At 37.2% G+C, this 22,770-nt stretch overlaps 1 protein-coding gene across 1 annotated transcript; it reads right to left on the reverse strand.

Moving 5' to 3' along the window:
* Positions 1-2,643: 2,643 nt before the first annotated feature.
* LOC132273949 (uncharacterized) lies at positions 2,644-4,558 on the reverse strand. The gene is made up of 4 exons (XM_059775069.1): positions 4,507-4,558; positions 3,765-4,415; positions 3,320-3,578; positions 2,644-3,118 (listed from the first exon to the last, which is right to left on the reverse strand). The coding sequence occupies exons 1-4, from the start codon at positions 4,556-4,558 to the stop codon at positions 2,644-2,646; spliced, it is 1,437 nt and encodes a 478-aa protein (XP_059631052.1).
* Positions 4,559-22,770: the final 18,212 nt, after the last annotated feature.

The following is a 22,770-nucleotide window of genomic DNA, read 5'->3' on the forward strand; positions in this document are numbered from 1 at the left end:
CCCTTTCTTTTCAGCTTCCTTTGGACAGTTTCCATGCACCGACTTCAAAAGATCATATCTTCTTCATTTCGGGTCCAAATCAGGTCATTCTTAACTCTAAACTCAAGAGCTTGAAGTTAACTTTCTAATGGCACTAACCACTCATCAAAACTCCACCTATAGTGAGAGTTATTCTAGTTATAGTGAGATTGGTTTGTGGTAACTCTTAAATGGAGAAGGCTATTCTATTTTAATTTCATATCTTTTCCGTTTGGACTCAGAATTAGACGATTCTTGAGTCTAACTTTGTTCATTTTTTGTTGTCTTTTAAATGGTGTGCTCGGTGGCACCCATTTCAGTGTGAAAGAACCATTTTGCCCTTAGTTCATTTCTTTTCGGGTTTGGCATTCTTGCTTCATTGCTTGGCTCATTTGAGTTCCATGGCTTCATGGGGAGTTGTTTTGGTGCCTTAGGGATGACGTACATCTCTAGTGGCCATTTTGCTTCTTTTGTTTCCGCATCTTGGATCCGTTTCGGGTCATGACTAACGCACCGGGTTGAATAAAAACTCGGGTCATTACACAAAATGCACAAAAGCATGGTGGGTTCTTATTTGAACATGATGAACGCATCAAGAATGTGATATTTAAATTAATGTTCGAAATTGAGGAGGAGGAACAATTTATGTCAGAATGGGATTCAATGCTAAGGGTGTATGATCTTGTTGGTAACACATGGCTTGACCATTTGTTAAGCTTGAGACATAGATGGCCCATAACATTCGTTAAATATATGTGGTGTGCGGGAATGCGCACTACACAATTGAGTGAAAGTTTCAATGCTCGCTTGAAGGAGTACTTATCGAGGCAACTCATTCTTCTCGATTTCTTCACTCATTTTGATAGGCTATTGTTGGATAAGCGTTACAAGGAGTATGAAGCCGAGTATGGTTTGCTGCAGAGGCTTCTGCAAGTTAAAACAAAGTGTGACATGTTACTTAAAGCGAGAGAGATGTACACAAAAGTTATATTTCAGCTTTTTCAGGAGGAGTTTTTAACAGCTTGTGTCAGTGATAATGTTAATAGTTACAGTGACATGGATAACAATGGACAACGTGTTTTTAAAGTTACCAGCCGTAATGGGATGCAACGTTGTGTGACTAGAATAGTTGAGGATGAATTATCTTGTTTATGTGGTAAATTTTGAAATGAATGGATTTTTGTGCAGTCATATTTTAAAAATCCTTAAAGATTACATGAACATCACTGAAATGCCTTCTCGATATATATTAAGAAGGTGGACTAGGAAAGCCAGAGATGGGAACTTGGATGAGATTCTTGCCCGTGAAATGTTGATGGATCCCAAACTTGAGGTAAGGCAACGACACAGGACCCTTTGTCGTATTCTAACTGAAATATCTTCCATTGCATCGGAAGACAGCGAGGGATACAATGATTTATTAGTAAAAACAATGGAATGGAAAAATCTGCCCAAAGAAGTTGTACTCGTACTTTGGCTGGCACTACAAAGGGTGGTAAAAAATAAAATAATGGGGAGATAAAAAACACTGGAATAATCCCCATGGACGTCAAGACTAAAGATACATCTAAAGGACAAATACGGAGGCGCAAATCTCCGAATGAGAAAAATGCCAAGAAGAACACTAAGTGTATGAAACGAATAGTTGAGGTATTTACCAAAAGTTTTTACTTTTTTTTTTTCAAATTGTACTTACATAATTGTGGTCCTTGTTTTACATTGATGTTGAGGATTTAATTGTCATTTCTGGTTGTGCACTGAATTGAATAAATTCACAATTTTATTGTGTTTTAGAAAGCCAATGATAACATGGTTTCCGGAGTGGCAGGTGGTAATTGTAGTCAGACATATCTATTAGTCCATGTTAGTATTATTACAACTATATCATATCCAACACTTTTTTTTTTTATATTTTATTTTAATAAATGTGTTTGTATATAAAGAAAAGAAAAATATGTACAGGAGCGGAGAGGGCATTCCCCCAGAATGAAAGCACAACTATGTAGGAAATGATACATACATCCACCCCGGAATAGACAAACAAAACAAGGAGTCAATGGAAAACAATCCACTGTCCAAGCACATTAAATCAAAAAGAATCTAAAGCAAAAGTTCTGAAATTGAGGTATTGTGTATATCCAACACCTCCAGCAATAGACTCCTAGCAACAACTTTTGGATCCGTAGGATTTCCATGAAACCTTACATTTCTCTCATGCCAGATACCCCACATAGCAGTAGTAAACAAGGTATTATGATAGCCCGCAGAACTGAGATCCTTATACCAATGAAATAAATCCTCGAGTGACACAAGAGTATCAAACTGGAGCATGTTCCACTGCAACAACTCACCTAACCATCTCCAAAATTTTTGTGAGAAGTAGCATCTAATAAACAAGTGATCAATTGTATCCAAGGCACTATGACATAATGTATATCTAGCCACCAAACAGAGTTTTCTTTTTTAAAGATTTACCATAGATGGTACTCTATTAAGTAAAACAAAAATTGCAGTTATGGACCATCTTGGTCTAGCTTTTCCCCAGCAAAACTGATACCAGTCCAATTCAGCTAAATGATTTTTAATAGCCAACCAAGCTTTCTTATAAGAAAATCTGCCATTATCCTATAGAAGTTTATCCATATCAGTATATATCACCACCGAACCTAGAAATTCTCTAAGCTGCTGTAAATCATGGCCTTGCAATCTGTTCAAATCCCAACCACCATTCCTCATTAAAATGTTCAAAACAGCTGTTCGAGGAACATTTAAAGACCTTAGCACTCTATGGCTAAACCTCTGAGCAACTGTCAAACCATTACACCAGGGATCTTGAAAAGAAAAAACTGAACCAGTTCCAATACGGAAACTAACATATTCTAACATAATATCTCTCTTCTCCGCCACAGATTTCCAAATAGCTGAATAAGAGACTTTCGGAATAGCAGTCCAATAATTTGAGTGAGGAGTGTATTTATTCTTGAACCATGCCACCGATAACCTATCTTTGCTAGTAAAAAAATCCCATGTTAAAACAACTTTAGAAGCATCTTGAATATCCATAAGTTTCCTCAAACCAAATCCGCCTTTAGATTTTTCCCTAGTAATCAAATCTCAGCTCATAAGATGTAGTTTCTTTGAATGATCAGTACTACCCCACAGGAAATTTCTACACATTTTCTACAACTGATTAATCACTGAGATTGGAATATTGTAAGTGCTACACCAATACAAGAAAATAGGTGTCATAGTTGATCGAATGAACTCCACCTTACCAGTAACTGACAATAACTTAGTGTACCAGCAATTGATCTGATTAGAGATCTTATCAATTAAGCCTTGACAGTGAGCTTTCTTTAGACCAGTAAAACATAGAGGCAATCCCAAGTATTTGATGGGAAAATGATCTTTAGAGCAGTTCAGAATTCTCAATATAGATTGCTTTCTCCTCACCACTCTAGAGAAGATAATACTACTCTTCTGAGGACTGACCTGCAGGCCAGTTAAATCTTCAAATTTCTTAAACAAATCTCCCAAGATTTTGGCATTAGAGACTGAAGCTTTATAGGAAATCAAGAGATCATCAGCAAAAAAGACATGACTTAGCACTGGATGAATTTGAGCTGCAACGTGAGTGACTGACAGCCTCTTCCTTTGAACAACATCATTGATAATAGAAGTGAGATATTATGTAATTAGAGTAAACAGTAGAGGGGACAAAGGACATCCTTAACGAAGACCCCTACCTGGCTGAATAAAACCATGAGGGGAACCATTGATCAAGACAGAGTATCTAGTAGAAGTAAGAATATTAGATATCCAAGCAATCCATACTTCACTGAATCCATACCCCTTGAGAATCTTTAGCAAAAAGAAAACTGAATCATAAGCCTTCTTAATATCCACCTTAAGAGCCATAGAGGCATGGTTAGGACCTTTAAAATCCTTAACCATTTCATGAGCCAAAATCAATGCATCCTGAATTCTTCGACCTTTCATAAAGGCACTTTGTTCAGGACCAACCAAAGAAGATAGAACTACAGATAGTCTATTAGCCATAATTTTAGTAATAACCTTGTACAATAGGTTGCATAAGGCAATAGGTATAAACTCACCAAGCTTCTTAGCATTGCCTACCTTAGGGATTAAAGTAAGAAAACAACTACTGACACCCATAGGCATAACACTGGTACTGAAAAAAGATTGAACTACAGCAATCACATCCGTTCCCACAACTGACCAAAAAGTTTGAAAGAACTGAGCAAGGAATCCATCTGGACCTGGAGATTTATCTGGATTAAAACTCATGATAACTCCCTTAATCTCTTCAGCACTAACCATCTTGTCAAAAGCCTCAACCTCTTCAACTTTAAGCTTTTTAACAGGAGTAATAACCTCTGGAAGACTTTCAGTTTTTTTTGGAAAACAAATTTTGATAAAACTCCGCAAACCATTCTCTGATTAAATTATGATCCTTAGTAGTCTGACCTGTCTCTTTCTCTACAGCAATTATAGCATTGAAGTTCCTATGTTGCTTCATTTTGTTGTAAAAATAACCTGTACATCTGTCATTATCTTTCAGCCAAAGAATTCGAGACTTTTGGGCAACCAAAACCTCTTAATCCACAGCAACAGCTTGAAAATCAACTCTAGCTTCTTGCTCAATTTGAAAGTTAGTGTCAGTAGGAGCATTCAACAGATTCAATTGGGATTGGTCAAGATGATGTTTTGCCTTAATTAATTTCTCCCCCACATCTCCAAAACTATTCTTGTTCCACTCCTTAATATCATTCTTCATTAATCTCAATTTCTTCAAAAGAATATGCATGGGGTTACCACCAACCACATTATCCCAAGCTTTCTACACAATTGAATGAGTACAACTTTGTAGACACCACACTTTTAACATTTTGAAGGGCTTAGGACCTGTAGCAAAATCTTTAGAAATATGGATGGACATCCTATAATGATCAGAATAAGCTGCAACTGTGTATAACTCCTTAGTACCAGGTAATTTATCCAGCCATGCCTCATTCAAGAAAACTCTATCCAATTTGATAAAAATCCTCTTAAAGATCTTTTGCCTATTACACCAAGACCAATCACCATTAGTGGGATGCACTTCACTAAGACCAGCATGAACCAAGCAGTCATTGAATTCATTCAATAGTCTCTGTGGAACCTTTCTCCCACCCTTCTTGTCCCTAAAGAATCTAATGGCATTCCAATCTCCCATGGCCATCCATGGACCAGTGACCATATTGGAATATTATCATATAAAATCCCAGAGATCCTTTCTATCTTTAGCTATATTCAAAGCATACACAGGGGTACAAAGGAAGTCTTCTCCAGCCGCTATAATTCTCACTTTGAGTAACATACTCTGAATTTTCACATCAATAGCTTGAACAGAAAAAACAAGAAGGTTCCAGCCAATCCAAATTCTACCATAGTCATGAGCATCATAGTTGTATAGCCATTCCCAGTTAAATCTTAATCTTCTAGAAATTTAATCAAAAGCATCTTTTTTCACCTTAGTTTCAATAAAGCAAATAAACTGAGAGGCCTCCTTAGATATCTAATTTTTGACCTCCCTTTGTCTTCAGGGCTTATTCAAGCCCCTCACATTCCAAAAACCAATCATTTAGAAGTCGAGGTTGGGGTAGAAACCCCCACTTTACTCTTAGTAACCCTATCAGAAGCAGTCAAAGCTCGATATTTAGATTTCTTTCCCAGTTCTGACTTTAAATTATCATCTGTAAGGACTGATTATTGAGGAGTAGCTTCTCCCATATTCAATTCAGCACATGTTACTTCCAAGATATCAAATTCAACAACAACATTAGAACCATCATTGGTCCCTTTTCTATAGAAACATCTGCTACCAATTTATCAGCAGTCTCCACATTATGAATTACATTGGAGCCATTAGTTGGTCCATTTTCTATAGAAACCTATGCTAACAATTTATCAGTAGCCTCCACATTGTGAATTACAAGATTCGTAACTGCTTCAGTATAGAAAATGGTGGATATTGTTAATGCCACTTCTACCTCAGCAGTATCCTCCAAACTAGACAATTCCTTCCTTAAAGCAGGCACCTCCTTTATCACCTCGGTATTAATACATCCATCTTTCTTAGAAGCAGACTCTATATCCACATCCAGTTTAAGCAGTGCAAAGGAGTTATGTGTATTAACATTAACAAGTGGGATTTCATCTTGTCTTGCAGGCTTTTGAACATACACTTGATGGGCATTAACAATATCCACCATTTTTGCTTTCTGTTTCACAACCCACCTATCCCCAATATGTTTTTTAGGTTTAGGTTTACTTAAAACTTTTTAAGGACAACGCTCTGCTACATGATCCACCCGTTTGCACAATGAACACACAATAGGCTTCCATTTATATTCAATGTTGACAGTGCAGTCCTCACCATGAACATCAATCACCAATAGCTCTGGTAACTCTTTCCTAACATCCACCTATACCATGACATGAACAGATTGACCTTTATCTTGATGTAAAGAAGGATCATCCATATATATTGGTTTCGAGAACAAAGAACATACCTTAGAGAGGGATGCATTATTTTGACAATGAACAGGAAGATCATGGACACGAATCCAAACTGGCAACGAGTCAAAATCCTCCCTTTGTAGAACATCATTCTTGCTCCATTGTTTGATAATGATCACACGCCTTTCAAAGGTATGAATACGTGAAAGAACTTTTTGGACATCAGCCGAATGTTAAAAACGTACCATAAAGAAACCATTCTTCAAATAAACCAATGTAGCTGCCTTAGACCAGTTTTCTTAATGAACACTTTGAAATGAGGGTAATATGGTCGCTTACCCATCACATAACCTATAACAAACGACTTCCAATATTTGATTTCATCTGCAACATCTTTTTCAGTAATAGAAACTTTGGCACCAACCGCCGATGCAACATACTATAACCTAACAAAAGTATACAATATTTGTTGAAGGGCAATGAAAATCAAGCTGAATGTGTACATTATCAATGTTATATGCCACCACCACCTATAATGCACAATAAGCAGGCTTTCCAATCTCCGTATAGCCCCAATATTCATTTTCCGCAACCCATTACTCCATTAAGTAACGATTCAAGAACTTGCCATTAATGGGCCCTACTCTTACTCCGTCTTCATCAATAATGAGATATGCGCCATTAGTGTGAACTTCGTGAACAACATATGGTCCATCCCATTTGGATACAAATTTATTTCTCTTACGATGATTCATGATAATTGGTCTACGAATAGCTAATACTAAGTCTCAAACTTGAAATGACCGAGGTCGAACTTTCTTATTGAACGCTTTAGAAAGTTGAGCTTGATAACACTCTAGCTATTGTTGAGCTTCTAATCTCTTCCCATCCAATGCTTCCAGTTCTTGAAGATGTAAGATGGCATTTTCTTCACTTGCAAGGCCTTATTATATAGCAATCCTTAACGAAGGGATCTATTGCTCCAATAGAAGAACCACTTCTACGCCATAGACAATGGAATACGGAGTTGCTTGAGTAGGTGTATGATGCGTAGTGCAGTATGCCCACAATGCTTCTTCCATTCGCTCATGCCAAACTCGTCAACTGTGATATTTTTCATTGTAAATTTTGGCATAAGATTCACTGTTGATCCACCATCAACAAGAATTTGAGTAACTTTTTGTTCTCTTATGTAAACGGAAACAAAGAGAGGATAATTATGTGGCTTTGAACCCAATTGAAGATCCTCGTCTGTAAAATCAATTGTTGCACACATGAATCAAGCGTACCTCTGACTATTCTACATCATCAGATTTTTCAATGATGGCTACATCCTTTGCATTCACAAGTTAGGCTTCATCTTGATCCTCGCTATCAGGGCTCGTTTTCTCAGTTGAAACCATGTAAGCTGTCACAATTTCGCATCTAGATATCCTTTGGGAAAGAACTCTTGCAAAGTAATGGGCTTCTGGACTTTGCTCATAGAAGCGTGTTTTGTTAACTGTGTTTTCTTGACCTATTTTCTTTTATGGCTAGACTGCTTATGGTGATATTGAGGTTTCTTCTTCCTTTGCCCCCTTTCAGAATGACTAGTCTGAAATATGTCAGCTCGTTGCTTCTGTGGTTTCTTTCTTGTTACCAGAGTCTATCCTTCTTCATTATCCTGAGGAAAGACTCTTCCAAATGTTAAAACGTCAATTTGGTTCGAATGAGCCAAATTGGATGGTTCTGCCATATACCTTAGAATTTGAAGGTTGAGAACGAGCACTCCCCATGACAGATGTTGTCAAAGTAGCAGTAGTATGATTTAAAGTTACAACTTCGTCTGTGTCCAACACGATTTTTCCTTGTTTTGCCAGATTCAACACTACCTCCTTGAAAATGAAACACTTCTCAATTGGATGACTGATAATATGATGATATTTGCAGTATTTTGGGTCGTTAACACATCCCATCTCTTGAGGGCATTTGCATTCATGGAGTTCTATAACTTTATTTTCAAGAAAGCATTCTAATATGCCAGGAACATCAGAATTGGGGAATAGGTATTCCTTCTTCTCTAATTCCTTTAGTATTGGACGCTGTCTTTCCCCTTCTTGAAACTGGTGAGAATTTTTATCATCTTTCTTGTTCTCTTTAACAGATATCTTGACTGGGGTAGTTGAGACAGTCATGGATTCTTTAGCAGTGTTCTCTGATGACTTGTCGTTCTTCTTCCAGTCGTTCTTATCCTTGCGTGGTTCTATGGCCACCGGACCTTTATCGTCATAGGATTTTATACTGATCTCCATGTCATGGGCAAGCGTAGCCAATTCTTCAAATGTGCGAGGTTTTATGCCTTGGAGAATGTAAAGAAGGCCCCAATGCATTCCCTGCATACACATCTCTACAGCAGAGATTTCTGACAATCGATCATTGTAGTCAAGACTGAGTGCTCGCCACCGATTAATGTAGTCGATTACAGGCTCATCCTTCCATTGCTTCATGTTGGTCAATTCTATCATACTAACAATATGATGAGTGTTATAGAACCTGTTCAAGAATTCTTGTTCCATTTGGTCCCAACTATCAATTGATTTTGATTTTCGGTCGGTGTACCACTCGAACGCGTTTCCTTTAAGAGAGCGGACAAACTATTTAACTAGTAAGTAGCCATCAGTTCTGGCATTGTTGCAAGTCTCAATAAAATAGGTAATGTGTTGCTTATGGTTGCCTTTTCTGTCAAATTGCTGAATCTTTGAAGGTTGGTATCCTACATGCATCCTCATGCAGTCGATTCTCTTTATATAAGGCTTTGAGTACATGAGAGTGCTCTGTGAGATGCCTTCGTATTGGACTCGAATTATATTCGTTATCATATCTTGCAATTGTTCGACAGATAATGAAGAGACTGAAGAAGCATGATTGGTTTGACTCAGTGTCTGTTCTGTCACGGACGTTTGTTTGGGGTCTTCCATGTTAGTACCTTGTGCCGTAGAGTTAGGATTCCCATATGGCACTGCTGTAGAAGATGTAGGATTCCCAGACGGTGGTGGTGTGGAAGTTGCAAGATTCCTAGATGGCACAATTGTAGAAGCTGTAGGATTCCCAGACTGTACTGGTGATTCACCGAAGGTCTGAACTTCTAATTTGTTCATCAGTGTAGCAATTTGCAAGTCCTTTTCTTTAATAGTCTTTGTGAGGTTCTTAATGGAACGAGCCATAATTGCTAGTTATTTCTCCACCGTAGTAGCTCCGGTCATCATAGCAGTGACTATATCTGAGTATGATAGGCCTTGAGAGTCAATGTTCCTTGAAGTGATTGATTGCTCCGAAGTCTGACATGGTGACTCTGGGGGTGAACCGATACTAGAACGAGCATCATAAATAGAATGAGGTGAATCTGGTGGCGGAATCTCCTCTGGAACAACGTCAGGGTTTTTGACATGTTGAGTGTTCACGTTTGCTAGCTTTGTAGGATTGGTGTTCACCAAGTCTTGCTGACATTTGGATAACGCGATTGCCTGGGACTTGCTACGTGTCACAGGACCCACCAAGGTACTTTTATCACTTGATTTGGCCTTCGCCACTTTTCATGGTGGCTTTGGCATTGACCTTTGCAATAGCGATGTTCTTTTGGGCTTTCTTATTTGTCTGAGTCTTAGGGGGAGCCATAAAATCTGACAAAGAAAAAACTTGATGGTAGGAGAAAGAGATAAGAGGCAAAGGATGTCCCACCGGGCATGCCAGAAATTTGTACACAAAATTTTTGTAATTTGCAAATAAGAACAAAATATGGAGCAAAAATAATATTTTATTAAATTGGAAAAATTGGAGTACAATCCTCTATAATTTTCTTTACAAAAGAATAAGGTCTTCTGATTCAATTTCTTTTTTGTTGGTTAGATCCAAGGGTTGCACGAGCTTGATCTTGAATCACCGTGGAATTTGGATGAAGAACGGCACGATTTGATATGTTTGTTGTTGATCACCGTGAAATTTGATGAAGAATGGCACGATTTGATATGCTTGGTGTTCTTCACTTTTGGGCAGAGTTTCTGTATTTCTCTCTGGAATTCTGGATTCTGAATTCTGAATTTGTGTCTTCCTTCTTCCTCCAGGCCTCTATTTATAACCTTCTTGGATTAATAGGATGATGACACGTGTCAGTCTTGTGACGTAGGTCTTCGGGAAGCTTTCCATGTTCCAGATAATCAATGATAGGGAGTCTGCAGTCTTCTTCCTCTTGTGTCCAACAAGAAGCCGTATATATATTTTCTCATCTCTTTTTCTTTCCATCAAGTTTCTTCTCTGTCAGATTCTATGGCTCCCCCTAAGGCTCAGACAGACAAGAAAGCCCAAAAAAACATTACTGCTCTAAAGGTCAACGCCAAAGACACCATGAAAAGTGGCACGAAGGCCAAATCAAGTGATGGAAGTACCTTGGCGGGCCCTGTGACACATAGCAAGTCTCAGGTAATCGAGTCATCCAAACATTAGCAAGACTTGCTAAAAACCAATCTTGCAAAGCCGACGAACGTGAAAATTCAACATGTCAAGAACCCTGACGTTGTTCCCGAGGAGATTCCACCACCAGATTCACCTCATTCCATCCATGATGCTCGCTTTAGTGTCGGTTCACCCCCAGAGTCACCACGTCAGACTTCAGAGCAATCAATCACTTCAAGGAACATTGACTCTCAAGGCCTATCATACTTAGATATAGTCGCTACTATGATGACTGGAGCTACCACGATGGAGGAACAACTAGCAACTATGGCTCGTTCCATTGAGAACCTTACAAAGACTGTTAAAGAAAAGGACTTGCAAATCGTTACACTGATGAACAAATTGGAAGTTCAAACCTTTGGTGAATCACCATTACAGTCTGGGAATCTTACAGCTTCCATAGTAGTGCCATCTGGGAATCTTGCAACTTCCACAACACCGTAGTCTAGGAATCCTACATCTTCCACAGCAGTGCCATTTGGGAATCCTAATTCTACAGCACAAGGTACTCGCATAGAAGACCCCAGACAGACGCCAGTGACATAAAAGGCGGCTGGTCAAACTAATCATACTTCCTCAGTCTCTTCATTATCTGTCAAACAATTGCAAGATATGACAACGAATACAATCCGAGCCTAATACAAAGGCGTCTCACAGAGCACTCTTATGTACTTAAAGCCCTATACAAAGAGAATCGACAGTATGAAGATGTATGTAGGATACCAATCTCCGAAGATTCAGCAATTTGACGGAAAAGACAACCCCAAGCAACACATTGCCCATTTTGTCGAGACTTACAACAATACCAGAACTGATGGCGACTTACTAGTTAAATAGTTTGTCCGCTCCCTTAAAGGAAACGTGTTCGACTGGTACACCGACCTAAAGTCAGAATCAATTGATAGTTGGGACCAAATGGAATGAGAATTATTGAACAGGTTCTATAGCACTCGTTGTACTGTTAGTATGATAGAATTGACTAACACGAAGCAATGGAAGGATGAGCATGTAATTGACTACATTAATCGGTGGTGAACACTTAGTTTTGACAACAACAATCGATTGTTAGAAATCTGTGCTGTAAAAATGAGTATGCAAGGAATGCATTGGGGCCTCCTTTACATTCTCCAAGGCATAAAACCTCGCACATTCGAAGAATTGGCTACGCGTGCCCATGATATAGAGATTAGTATAAAATCCCGTGACAACAAAGGTCCGGTGGCTATAGAACCACGCAAGGATAAGTGTAACGACCCGGATTTCTCAACCCGGTGCGTTAGTGATGAACCGGAAGTTGACCCGATAACGGACCCGAAATGCAGAAGTGAAAGAAGCTAAATGACCTCAAGAGATGTACGTCATCCCTAAGGCCCCAAAATGACTCTCTATGAAGCCACGGAACTCAAATGAACCAAGCAAATGAAGCAAGAATGCCTAACCCGAAAAGAGATGAACTAAGGGCAAAATGGTCATTTCTCACTGAAAAGGGTGCCACCATGCACACCATTGGAAGGACAACGAAAAATGAACAAAATTAGACTCAATAATCATCTGATTCTGAGTCCGGGCAGAAAAGATATGAAATTCCAATACCCGATGCGAAAGTTATGAAGCAATGACTTAACATTTTTCAATATTTTCATAATAAACTTTGAAAACAAAAGTGCATAAAAAACGAGATAGATGTCATTGGCCTTCGGCCTCATCTCATACATTGAAAAGAGTGCACTTACGTACACTTTACATATACGAATCAATGAATACAAGTTTAAACAAATAAGGCTACAAAGAGGCATCTTATGCTAACACTTGCATAAAATAGAAACTTAGAAACTGTAAGCCATCCAAGGAGCAATGGAATCTTCAAATCCTGAGTCCTGTACCTGAAATATGCCCCAGTATCGTAGGGGTGAGTAACATAAAGCTACTCATAGGAGATGAGCATGCATCGACCTAGCATTTTACAATTTTATCACCTTATGGTGAAACATGTTAAAGGGGCTCATGCCACCTAACGTCTATGTCAAGATGAGACACAGGGAGCATCCTAAGCTACCTATATCATTTCTATCATAATCATATTGTTTATGCAATTCAAATAACATGGAAACATTTTATACAAGGCAACAAGATATAGATTCTCAAAGTCTTCAACTTTAAATCCAAAATACGAAAACAACAAGTGTGGGTCATACCACCTAACGTCTATGTTCAAAATGAATCCATAAGGTCATTCCTAAACTACATTTGAACATCAAAACACAAATTATGATATCGATGCAATTTAACTAATAATGGAACTTCCAATGTAACACATGAAGCATGCTTTCACAAGCTACATCTTAAGCTCAAAATAGGAAATCAAATAAGGAACAACAAGTTACGATATCATCTAGTTATCAACTTGAAATGAAATACGAAATCAAACAAAGTGAATACTCGGACGTCACGCCGGATCAGACCGACAACATAGTTACTTTAGGGTGACTAGCCCATGGGTAACCTCCCTATGTGCGCACAAGACTGTCTAGAGGGACAATCCCCCGTACTAGAACCAAGTCCTAGCCGTAGCCAAACAACAACATCCCCAAGTTTCCAAAATCAACAAATTGTGCAACAACGTATATATATCAACATGTATATACAAGATATCAACTATTTACCAAGCACAATCCAAATTTTGGAAACTTATACAATACATGCTCAAAATTTACAACTACTATGGCATGTAAGATATCAAATACAAAGTGTGCAATTCCTTACACACAGGAACAATATATTCAATAAGGAAGAACATATTCTCATGAATATAAAAGTAACAACTATGTTATCCAATGCTCAAAAGTAATAAAGTGAACATACATTAAATCCATGAATTAAATATAGAAACAACTTCTAAAATGCAATTAAATCCATGGAGTAATAAAGTAGAATTTAATTAAACATAAATAGTTAAATTCTCTAAATTCCAAATTAATCCAAATAACCTCAATTTAATATATATTGAAAGACATGTCATGGTCATCATATATATAACATCAAATGACAAGTTAAGTGATTAAAACACTTAAAACAAAATTAATCAAGCTAATTAATTAATTTCCTCTAGATTTTTAAACAATTCCAAATGCCCTCAATTTAATCTATGTTAGAGAACATGCCAAGGCCCATTTAAATACCACATTACAACTTGATTTAATGCTTGATACAACCATGTGAATTAAACTTTCACTAAAGATAAATATTAAATAAAAGTTATAATTCTTAATCAAATGATCTAAATTTAATATATGTTAACCAACATATCTAAGCATAATTTCCTAGCATGTTACAATTCAAATCAAAGTTATACATCATTATAAATTTTAAATCTTATACAAAGAAATAAAAATTACTAGCTTTCTAGATTTGATACATGACATACATATATATTTTATAATCATGGCAAACACACAATACAACACACAAATAATCCTAAAACATTCCCTACCTCTTTTGGAATGAAAATCCCAATTACCACCGAAATGAAATCGCCCCAAATTTTCGGTTCGCAAAACAGATTTTTCAGCTTGCTACCATCAACTTGTAAAATTCATCAAAAATTCAATTCTAAACCAAATTGAATGAATCCAAAGCCCAATGAAAGCTTAAACACTGTAATTTGATAATACCAATTTAGTTTAACAAAATATTTTCCCAATTGAAACAGTTTTGACCCACAACTTTGAAACAAATTCTGACCAGAAAACACATTTTCAGCCTGTAGCTTCCAACTTTGAAAATTCATGAAAAATTCATTTGACATCCAAATTGGGCAAACCTAATTTATTTTGGAAGTAAACATATGAGAGTGTAAAACTGGAAATTTAATCCATGATACAATATCAAAAGGTTAGTGAAATAAATCATCTAAAAATATGTTTTCCAGCTGCAATAAAAACATGGATAACAGATAGTTTCGGATTTTGAAATTTTTTGAGAAATGCTCTAAAATAGTGAAAAAATTCTGAGTTGTGTAAAACCCATGGAGGAAGTTCCAGTAAAAATTTCAAGGCAATTGAAGCTCCACAGCTCCATATAAAAATTCATTTCTAGACCGAAAAGCAAAAGTTTCAAATTTCCAACAACTAGCTTGCAACTTCAAAAATTCATAACTAATTCATTTTAAATCCAAATTACATGAAACTAAAACTAAATGAAAGCTAATTGAGTATATTTTCATATTCTATATTTAATTTGACAAGATTAATTTGAAGTTAAAATATTTTAAGGGCAAAATACAAGTCCTTCTCTTCTATGCATGTAAAACATTCAATAATAACATAAAAACAATAGATCAATACCTCACTAGAGAATTGAATCTCTAGATACCAAAGCAAAACTAGGAGTTAGGCTAGATCCTTCAAGGGTTTTGAAGAGGAGGATGAGGGGAACAAAAAGTATTCCAAGCTTTATGGTCTAAAGTAAGTGGAAGGGCCTCAAAGATCAAGGTCAATGCCGAAGGCTTCAAGCTCCATCCATGGAGGCTAGGGTTTTCTTGTAAGGAAGAGAATGAAATAATGTGGTTAAGTGTGAGTGGAGGAAATAGAAATCCTCCACTCACTATGTGCTCTTACACCATGGTCAACACACACATCTATGGTCAATTGCACAAAAACCCTCCTTTAAAACCATAATCCCAAAGTGGCCTAAAGATATTTGCAAGACTAAATTGTGAACCTACACTTGTCACCAATCCATGGCTCGTTCCTAGGCTTAATCCCACACCTACACTTGTCAACCATCCAAGCCAACAAGTGCACTAATCCTAGGCCAACAAGTGGGTGAATCCTCACCTTCCAAATGTCATCATCCAATGCATTAAAATGTTTCCACACAAATGTCAACAAGTGAACCAATGAGAGTGTGACACTTGTCACACTTTTCAAAAATTGCAAAAAGGTCCCTTTTGAAAATATCTTCCAAATTTAATTGCAAAATGGTCCCCAAGATGAAAAATAATTACTTTATTTAATTACACTAAAGCCCCACAAGTTAAGAATAATTACACTAAAGTATGTATTAATGCCCCTTTCTGAAAGAAGTAAGCAATCAACATGCTTTTCTAGAAAAGTAAAAATACCACTATCATGAAAATCAAATATCATGAATGCATGCAAAACCGGAATCAAATCCGAGTACAAAAAGTGAGGTTGTGCAAGGAAAAAGGATAAACGAGAAAAAGACAAAATGTAAATAGTGTTCGGAAAAATAAATTATGGAAATGACACAATCCCCAAAGGAAGTTGTCAATCTAAGGAAAAGAGTCTCGGAAATCATTCCAGAGCACTCAAGACGACATCAAGTGATGAAAAACCAAACCCAAAAAGGAAAAGACAACGGAAAAAAAATATCCGTTAAAATCTGAGAAAAAGAAAAGGAAGAAAAATGACCGGGTCATTACAACCTTCCCACCTTAAAGGGATTTCGTCCCCGAAATCTAGCCCCAACAAAACAAAAAAGCGAAACCAGGACAATTACGGAGTACATCTCTGAGTATCCCTCACAACATGCTACAAAAGCAATCCCAAAACTGAAGACAACGTACAACCCCAAGTCATTCGCACCTACGTGCTCATGACAGGACAACCCCTCAAAAGAAAGTGATCACATGGCTACACCATAAGTCGAAACTCACACACAGAACTTAAGGCCAGACGAGGGAACGGAAGACAACAATTGAAAGCACCCCTCTTGACGAACCATCATAAGGAACCAAAAACAACCACCAACAGAACTCCAAGATATCCATGAATCAAATCAAAGTACTAAACAAAGACGACATGGCAGTACGAATAGCGACCAGAACCCGCCCACGACGTACTCAAATGTGTGGTAGCAATGACAATTCCTAATGTCCGCCCACACTTACTCGTCAGTAAGGTAGCATCGACGACAACTAACACCTGCCCACAGCACACAACTTGTACGGTAGTATAACAGTATAAGGCACCAATTCATAACCTACCCCCACTAGGTTTACCCATGAAACCTCTTGATACAAATGACTTCAATGTCAAAAATGATCATTACCAAAAGCACTACGGAAACTAACATTTTGTGAGAGTTAAGATATGGTCCAAAGATGTCCGGCCGGACCATCCTGGCCAATCCTAAAACTCTGACAACAATGCCATAGGTACCGCTACGCTTAAGGCCTTAAACCCTCAATACAAAAAGACCAACAATTTTAACATCTCAAAACACTATTATCAACAACATCAATTACGAATCCAAAGTCTGACAAGCAAAACAGCATCTCCAAAATCCCAGATATCATCCTAAAATAGATCAACTATAAGACTACTCACCATAATCAAACATCGGATCAAAATCCCTATCACGGATAACTAGATCCTCGAAATACAAGTCCACGAAGTGGCACACACATCAAAATCTTGACAACCAAGGTCATAGAACGAGTCTCTCAAAATCGTACTTGACAACACCAAGCTAAATCAAAATTCCTCAATTTCGATCCATCTATAAACAACCACTGGAACTACGATTCCTCAAGGCCATGCCTAGTCATTACTAGGATAAGAAAACTCCACAAGCGAGCCATATCCAACAACGATCCTCCAAAACTCCTCCTAAGAGTCAACCACATCCAAGCCTCCAAAACTAGAACAAGTCTCCAAAAGACATTCTCAAAAGAGCATCGAGCTCACCTCACGGATCAAACGATCCTCAAAGATATTGACATAAGTCTCCGTAAAATGATCTCACACCAATCAACTCACTTAAGCACCACAACCGTCAACAGCCACGACAGGAACTCCCGAAGGGAAAAAACGAAAGAAAGGGGACCACCAGTCCTAAAAAGGACAACACCACGACTCCATCTCTGAAATGAAAGACAACAAAGTCAACGACTTCACCCCCTACATGGAAGTAAGTCGACCAAAATCTATCAAATCCTCACCAAGGACTCAAGACAACAACGATGATCCTCATGGACCAACTAACCCCAAAACAGTGCACAACGCAACGGAGGGAAGAGACTCACTCCTTGTGAAGTCCCTTACACGAACTAGCACAAAACCATTATGGAAACCCGCATACAGACTACGTGCGACCAAGGGAAACGAATGGGAAAACCAAACCTGAAAGTCATGCATATGACAAGGAATGCAACTACCAGAAAGAAAATCTACTTACATAGATGAAAATCAAAATCACATACTGCGCGTCTCCATATAAACACAAAAGCATATCATTAAAGTGCAGTAACAACATGGCATCTCGAAGCATATAAGAAAGGCATGCTATTGCCACACAACAAAAAGGTAAATGTGGATAGACCTCCACCTACTCATGCATCACAATATCATAAATCATACTACTAACATGGTAGTAAATGAAACTGCAGAAAACAAAAGTGATGCAACAATTAACCCTATGGACATCGTGTCCTAGAGTGCCTAGGTAAAAAGGAAAGACCAGTCCTAGCCATACACTGACTCCAAAAACCAATGCAACAACAACCTGTCTTAAAACAAACGTGAGCACTTACCACAATGGTAAGACTCTTACAATCCATCTCTGAATCTAAGGGTGACACTACAAGTGACACTAACAATGCAATGCTCTCTCTACCCCAAGCATCTATCAATTGACTTAACCCCAAAAGCGTCATCGCGCAAGAAGAACTCAAAGAAAATGGCAACTCTAGCCATATAATCAGACAACCAAATCGATCACTACGACTGATCCCCAAAACAACCATCATCATTATCGATCAAAAGGACTACACCTGTCGGAACAAAACCTAACGTTGATTCCATCCGAACTGCACTCGTAGCTTGCCAGTACGGTAGCATGACAGTGCCATGCACCTGCCCACAACGTACCCGCCCACGAAAATTGCAATCTCAAAGGAACCTTTCAAAACAACCAAGGATCCCAAAAGGTCCAAAACCTAACCATGGCCTAAAATCAACAAATCCAGTACTACGGTTATGCCTAATGGCTCACCCCACGAGGGCCTAAACAAAAGGTGTCTCTCCACCTACCTCAAAACCAACTCTAGGTCAACAACAACCTAAACTGCAATACAACTGTGACTACAATCACCATCAACCTCAACTCGAGCCTCAATGACTAATCTCGTGTCATGCCAAATATGCAACACAGTTATGCATATACAAATCTGAACTAGAATACATCATATGTCATACTCTTTACATAATAATTAAATCATGTTAAACAAACGGCATACCACATGTAGCACGTAAGCACACAAACATGTTATCAAACCAAAACATGTTATCATGAAGCATATAAACACATAGAGTATGGCAACATAAGCATGATATGCACCCAAAACCCGTCGTCCAAGGTATTCAAACCTAGGAGCTTTGATACCACCTGTAACGACCCGGATTCCTCAACCAGGTGCGTTAGTGATGAACCGGAAGTTGACCCGATAACGGACCCAAAATGTGGAAGCGAAAGAAGCCAAATGACCTTAAGAGATGTACGTCATCCCTAAGGCCCCAAAATGACTCTCCATGAAGCCACGGAACTCAAATGAGCCAAGCAAATGAAGCAAGAATACCTAACCCGAAAAGAGATAAACTAAGGGCAAAATGGTCATTTCTCACTGAAAAGGGTGCCACCGTGCACACCATTGGAAGGACAACGAAGAATGAATAAAATTAGACTCAAAAATCGTCTGATTCTGAGTCCGGGCAGAAAAGATATGAAATTCCAACACCCGATGCGAAAGTTATGAAGCAATGACCTAACATTTTCTAATATTTTCATGATAAACTTTAAAAACAAAAGTGCATAGAAAATGAGATACATGTCATTGGCCTTCGGCCTCATATCATACATGTTAAATACATTGAAAAGAGTGCACTTACGTACACTTTACATATACGAATCAACGAATACAAGTTTAAACAAATAAGGCTACAAAGAGGCATCTTATGCTAACACTTGCATAAAATAGAAACTTAGAAACTGTAAGCCATCCAAGGAGCAATGGAATCTTCAAATCCTGAGTCCTGTACCTGAAATATGCCCCAATATCGTAGGGGTGAGTAACATAAAGCTACTCGTAGGAGATGAGCATGCATTGATCTAGCAATTTACAATTTTATCACCTTATGGTGAAACATGTTAAAGGGGCTCATGCCACCTAACGTCTATGTCATGATGAGATACAGGGAGCATCCTGAGCTACCTAGATCATTTATATCATAATCACATTGTTCATGCAATTCAAATAACATGGAAACATGTTATACAAGGCAACAAGATATAGATTCTCAAAGTCTTCAACTTTAAATCCAAAATATGAAAACAACAAGTGTGGGTCATGCCACCTAACGTCTATGTTCAAAATGAATCTATAAGGTCATTCCTAAACTATATTTGAACATCAAAACACAAATTATGATATCGATGCAATTTAACCAACAATGGAACTTCTAATACAACGCATGAAGCATGCTTTCACAAGCTACATCTTAAGCTCAAAATAGGAAATCAAATAAGGAACAACAAATTACGATATCATCTAGTTATCAACTTGAAATGAAATACGAAATCAAACAAAGTGGATACTCGGACGTCACACCGGATCAAACCGACAACATAGTTACTTTAGGGTGACTAGCCCATGGGTAACCTCCCTATGTGCGCACTAGACTGTATAGAGGGACAATCCCCCGTACTAGAACTAAGTCCTAGCCGTAGCCAAACAACGACATCCCCAAGTTTCCAAAATCAACAAATTGTGCAACAACGTATATATATCAACATGTATATACAAGATATCAACTATTTACCAAGCACAATCCAAATTTTGGAAACTTATACAATACATGCTCAAAATTCACAACTACTATGGCATGCAAGATGTCAAATACAAAGTGTGCAATTCCTTACACACAGCAACAATATATTCAATAAGGAAGAACATATTCTCATGAATATAAAAGTAACAACTATGTTATCCAATGCTCAAAAGTAATCAAGTGAACATACATCAAATCCAAATCCATGATTTAAATATAGAAACAACTTCCAAAATGCAATTAAATCCATGGAGTAATAAAGTAGAATTTAATTAAACATAAATAGTAAAATTCTCTAAATTCCAAGTTAATCAAAGTAACCTCAAATAAATATATATTGAAAGACATGTCATGGTCATCATATATATAACTTCAAATGACAAGTTAAGTGATTAAAACACTTAAAACAAAATTAATCAAACTAATTAATTAATTTCCTCTAGATTTTTAAACAATTCCAAATGCCCTCAATTTAATCTATGTTAGAGAACATGCCAAGGCCTATTTAAATACCACATTCCAACTTGATTTAATGCTTGATATAACTATGTGAATTAAACTTTTATTAAAGATAAATATTAAATAAAAGTTATAATTCTTAATCAAATGATCCAAATTTAATATATGTTAACCCATATATCTAAGCATAATTTCCTAACATGTTACAATTCAAATCAAAGTTATACATCATCATAAATTTTAAATCTTATACAAAGAAATAAAAATTACTAACTTTCTAGATTTGATACAAGGCATACATATATGTTGTATAATCATGGCAAACACACAATACAACATACAAATAATCCTAAAACATTCCCTACCTCTATTAGAATGAAAATCCCAATTACCACCGAAATGAAATTGCCCCAAATTTTCGGTCCGCAAAACAGATTTTTCAGCTTGCTATCTTCAACATGTCAAATTCATCAAAAATTCAATTCTAAACCAAATTGAATGAATCCAAAGCCCAATGAAAGCTTAAACGCTGTAATTTGATAATATTAATTTAGTTTAACAAAATATTTTCCCAATTGAAACAGTTTTGACCCACAACTTTGAAACAAATTCTGCCCAGAAAACACATTTTTAGCCTGTAGCTTCCAACTTTGAAAATTCATGAAAAATTCATTTGACATCCAAATTGGGAAAACCTATTTTCTTTGGAAGTAAACATATGAGAGTATAAAACTGGAAATTTAAGCCATGATCCAATGTCAAAAGGTTAGTGAAATAAATCATCTAAAAATATATTTTCCAGCTACAATAAAAACATGGACAACAGATAGTTTCGGATTTTGAAAAAAATTTAGAAATGCTCTAAAATCGTGATAAAATTCTGAGTAGTGTAAAACCCATGGGGAAAGTTCCAATAAAAATTTCAAGGCAATTGAAGCACCACAGCTCCATATAAAAATTCATTTCCGGACCAAAAAGGAAAAGCTTCAAATTTCCAACAACTAGCTTGCAACTTTAAAAATTCATTACTAATTCATTTTAAATCCAAATTACATGAAACCAAAACTAAATGAAAGCTAATTGAGTATATTTTCATATTCTATATTTAATTTGACATGATTAATTTCAAATTAAAACAGTTTAAGGGCAACCAAGTCCTTCTCTTCTATGCATGTAAAACACTCAATAATGACATAAAAATAATAGATCAATACCTCACTAGAGAATTGAATCTCTAGATACCAAAGCAAAACTAGGAGTTAGGCTAGATCCTTCAAGGGTTTTGAAGAGGAGGATGAGGTAAACAAAAAGTATTCAAAGCTTTATGGTTTAAAGTAAGTGGAATGGCCTCAAAGATCAAGGTCAATGCCGAAGGCTTCTAGCTCCATCCATGGAGGGCTAGGGTTTTCTTGTAAGGAAGAGAATGAAATAATGT

The sequence above is a fragment of the Cornus florida genome, unplaced genomic scaffold, assembly GCF_030987335.1.
Source record: "Cornus florida cultivar Cherokee Brave unplaced genomic scaffold, ASM3098733v1 CherokeeBrave_3.0.0_Hap2_Chr09, whole genome shotgun sequence".
Lineage (NCBI taxonomy): Eukaryota > Viridiplantae > Streptophyta > Magnoliopsida > Cornales > Cornaceae > Cornus > Cornus florida.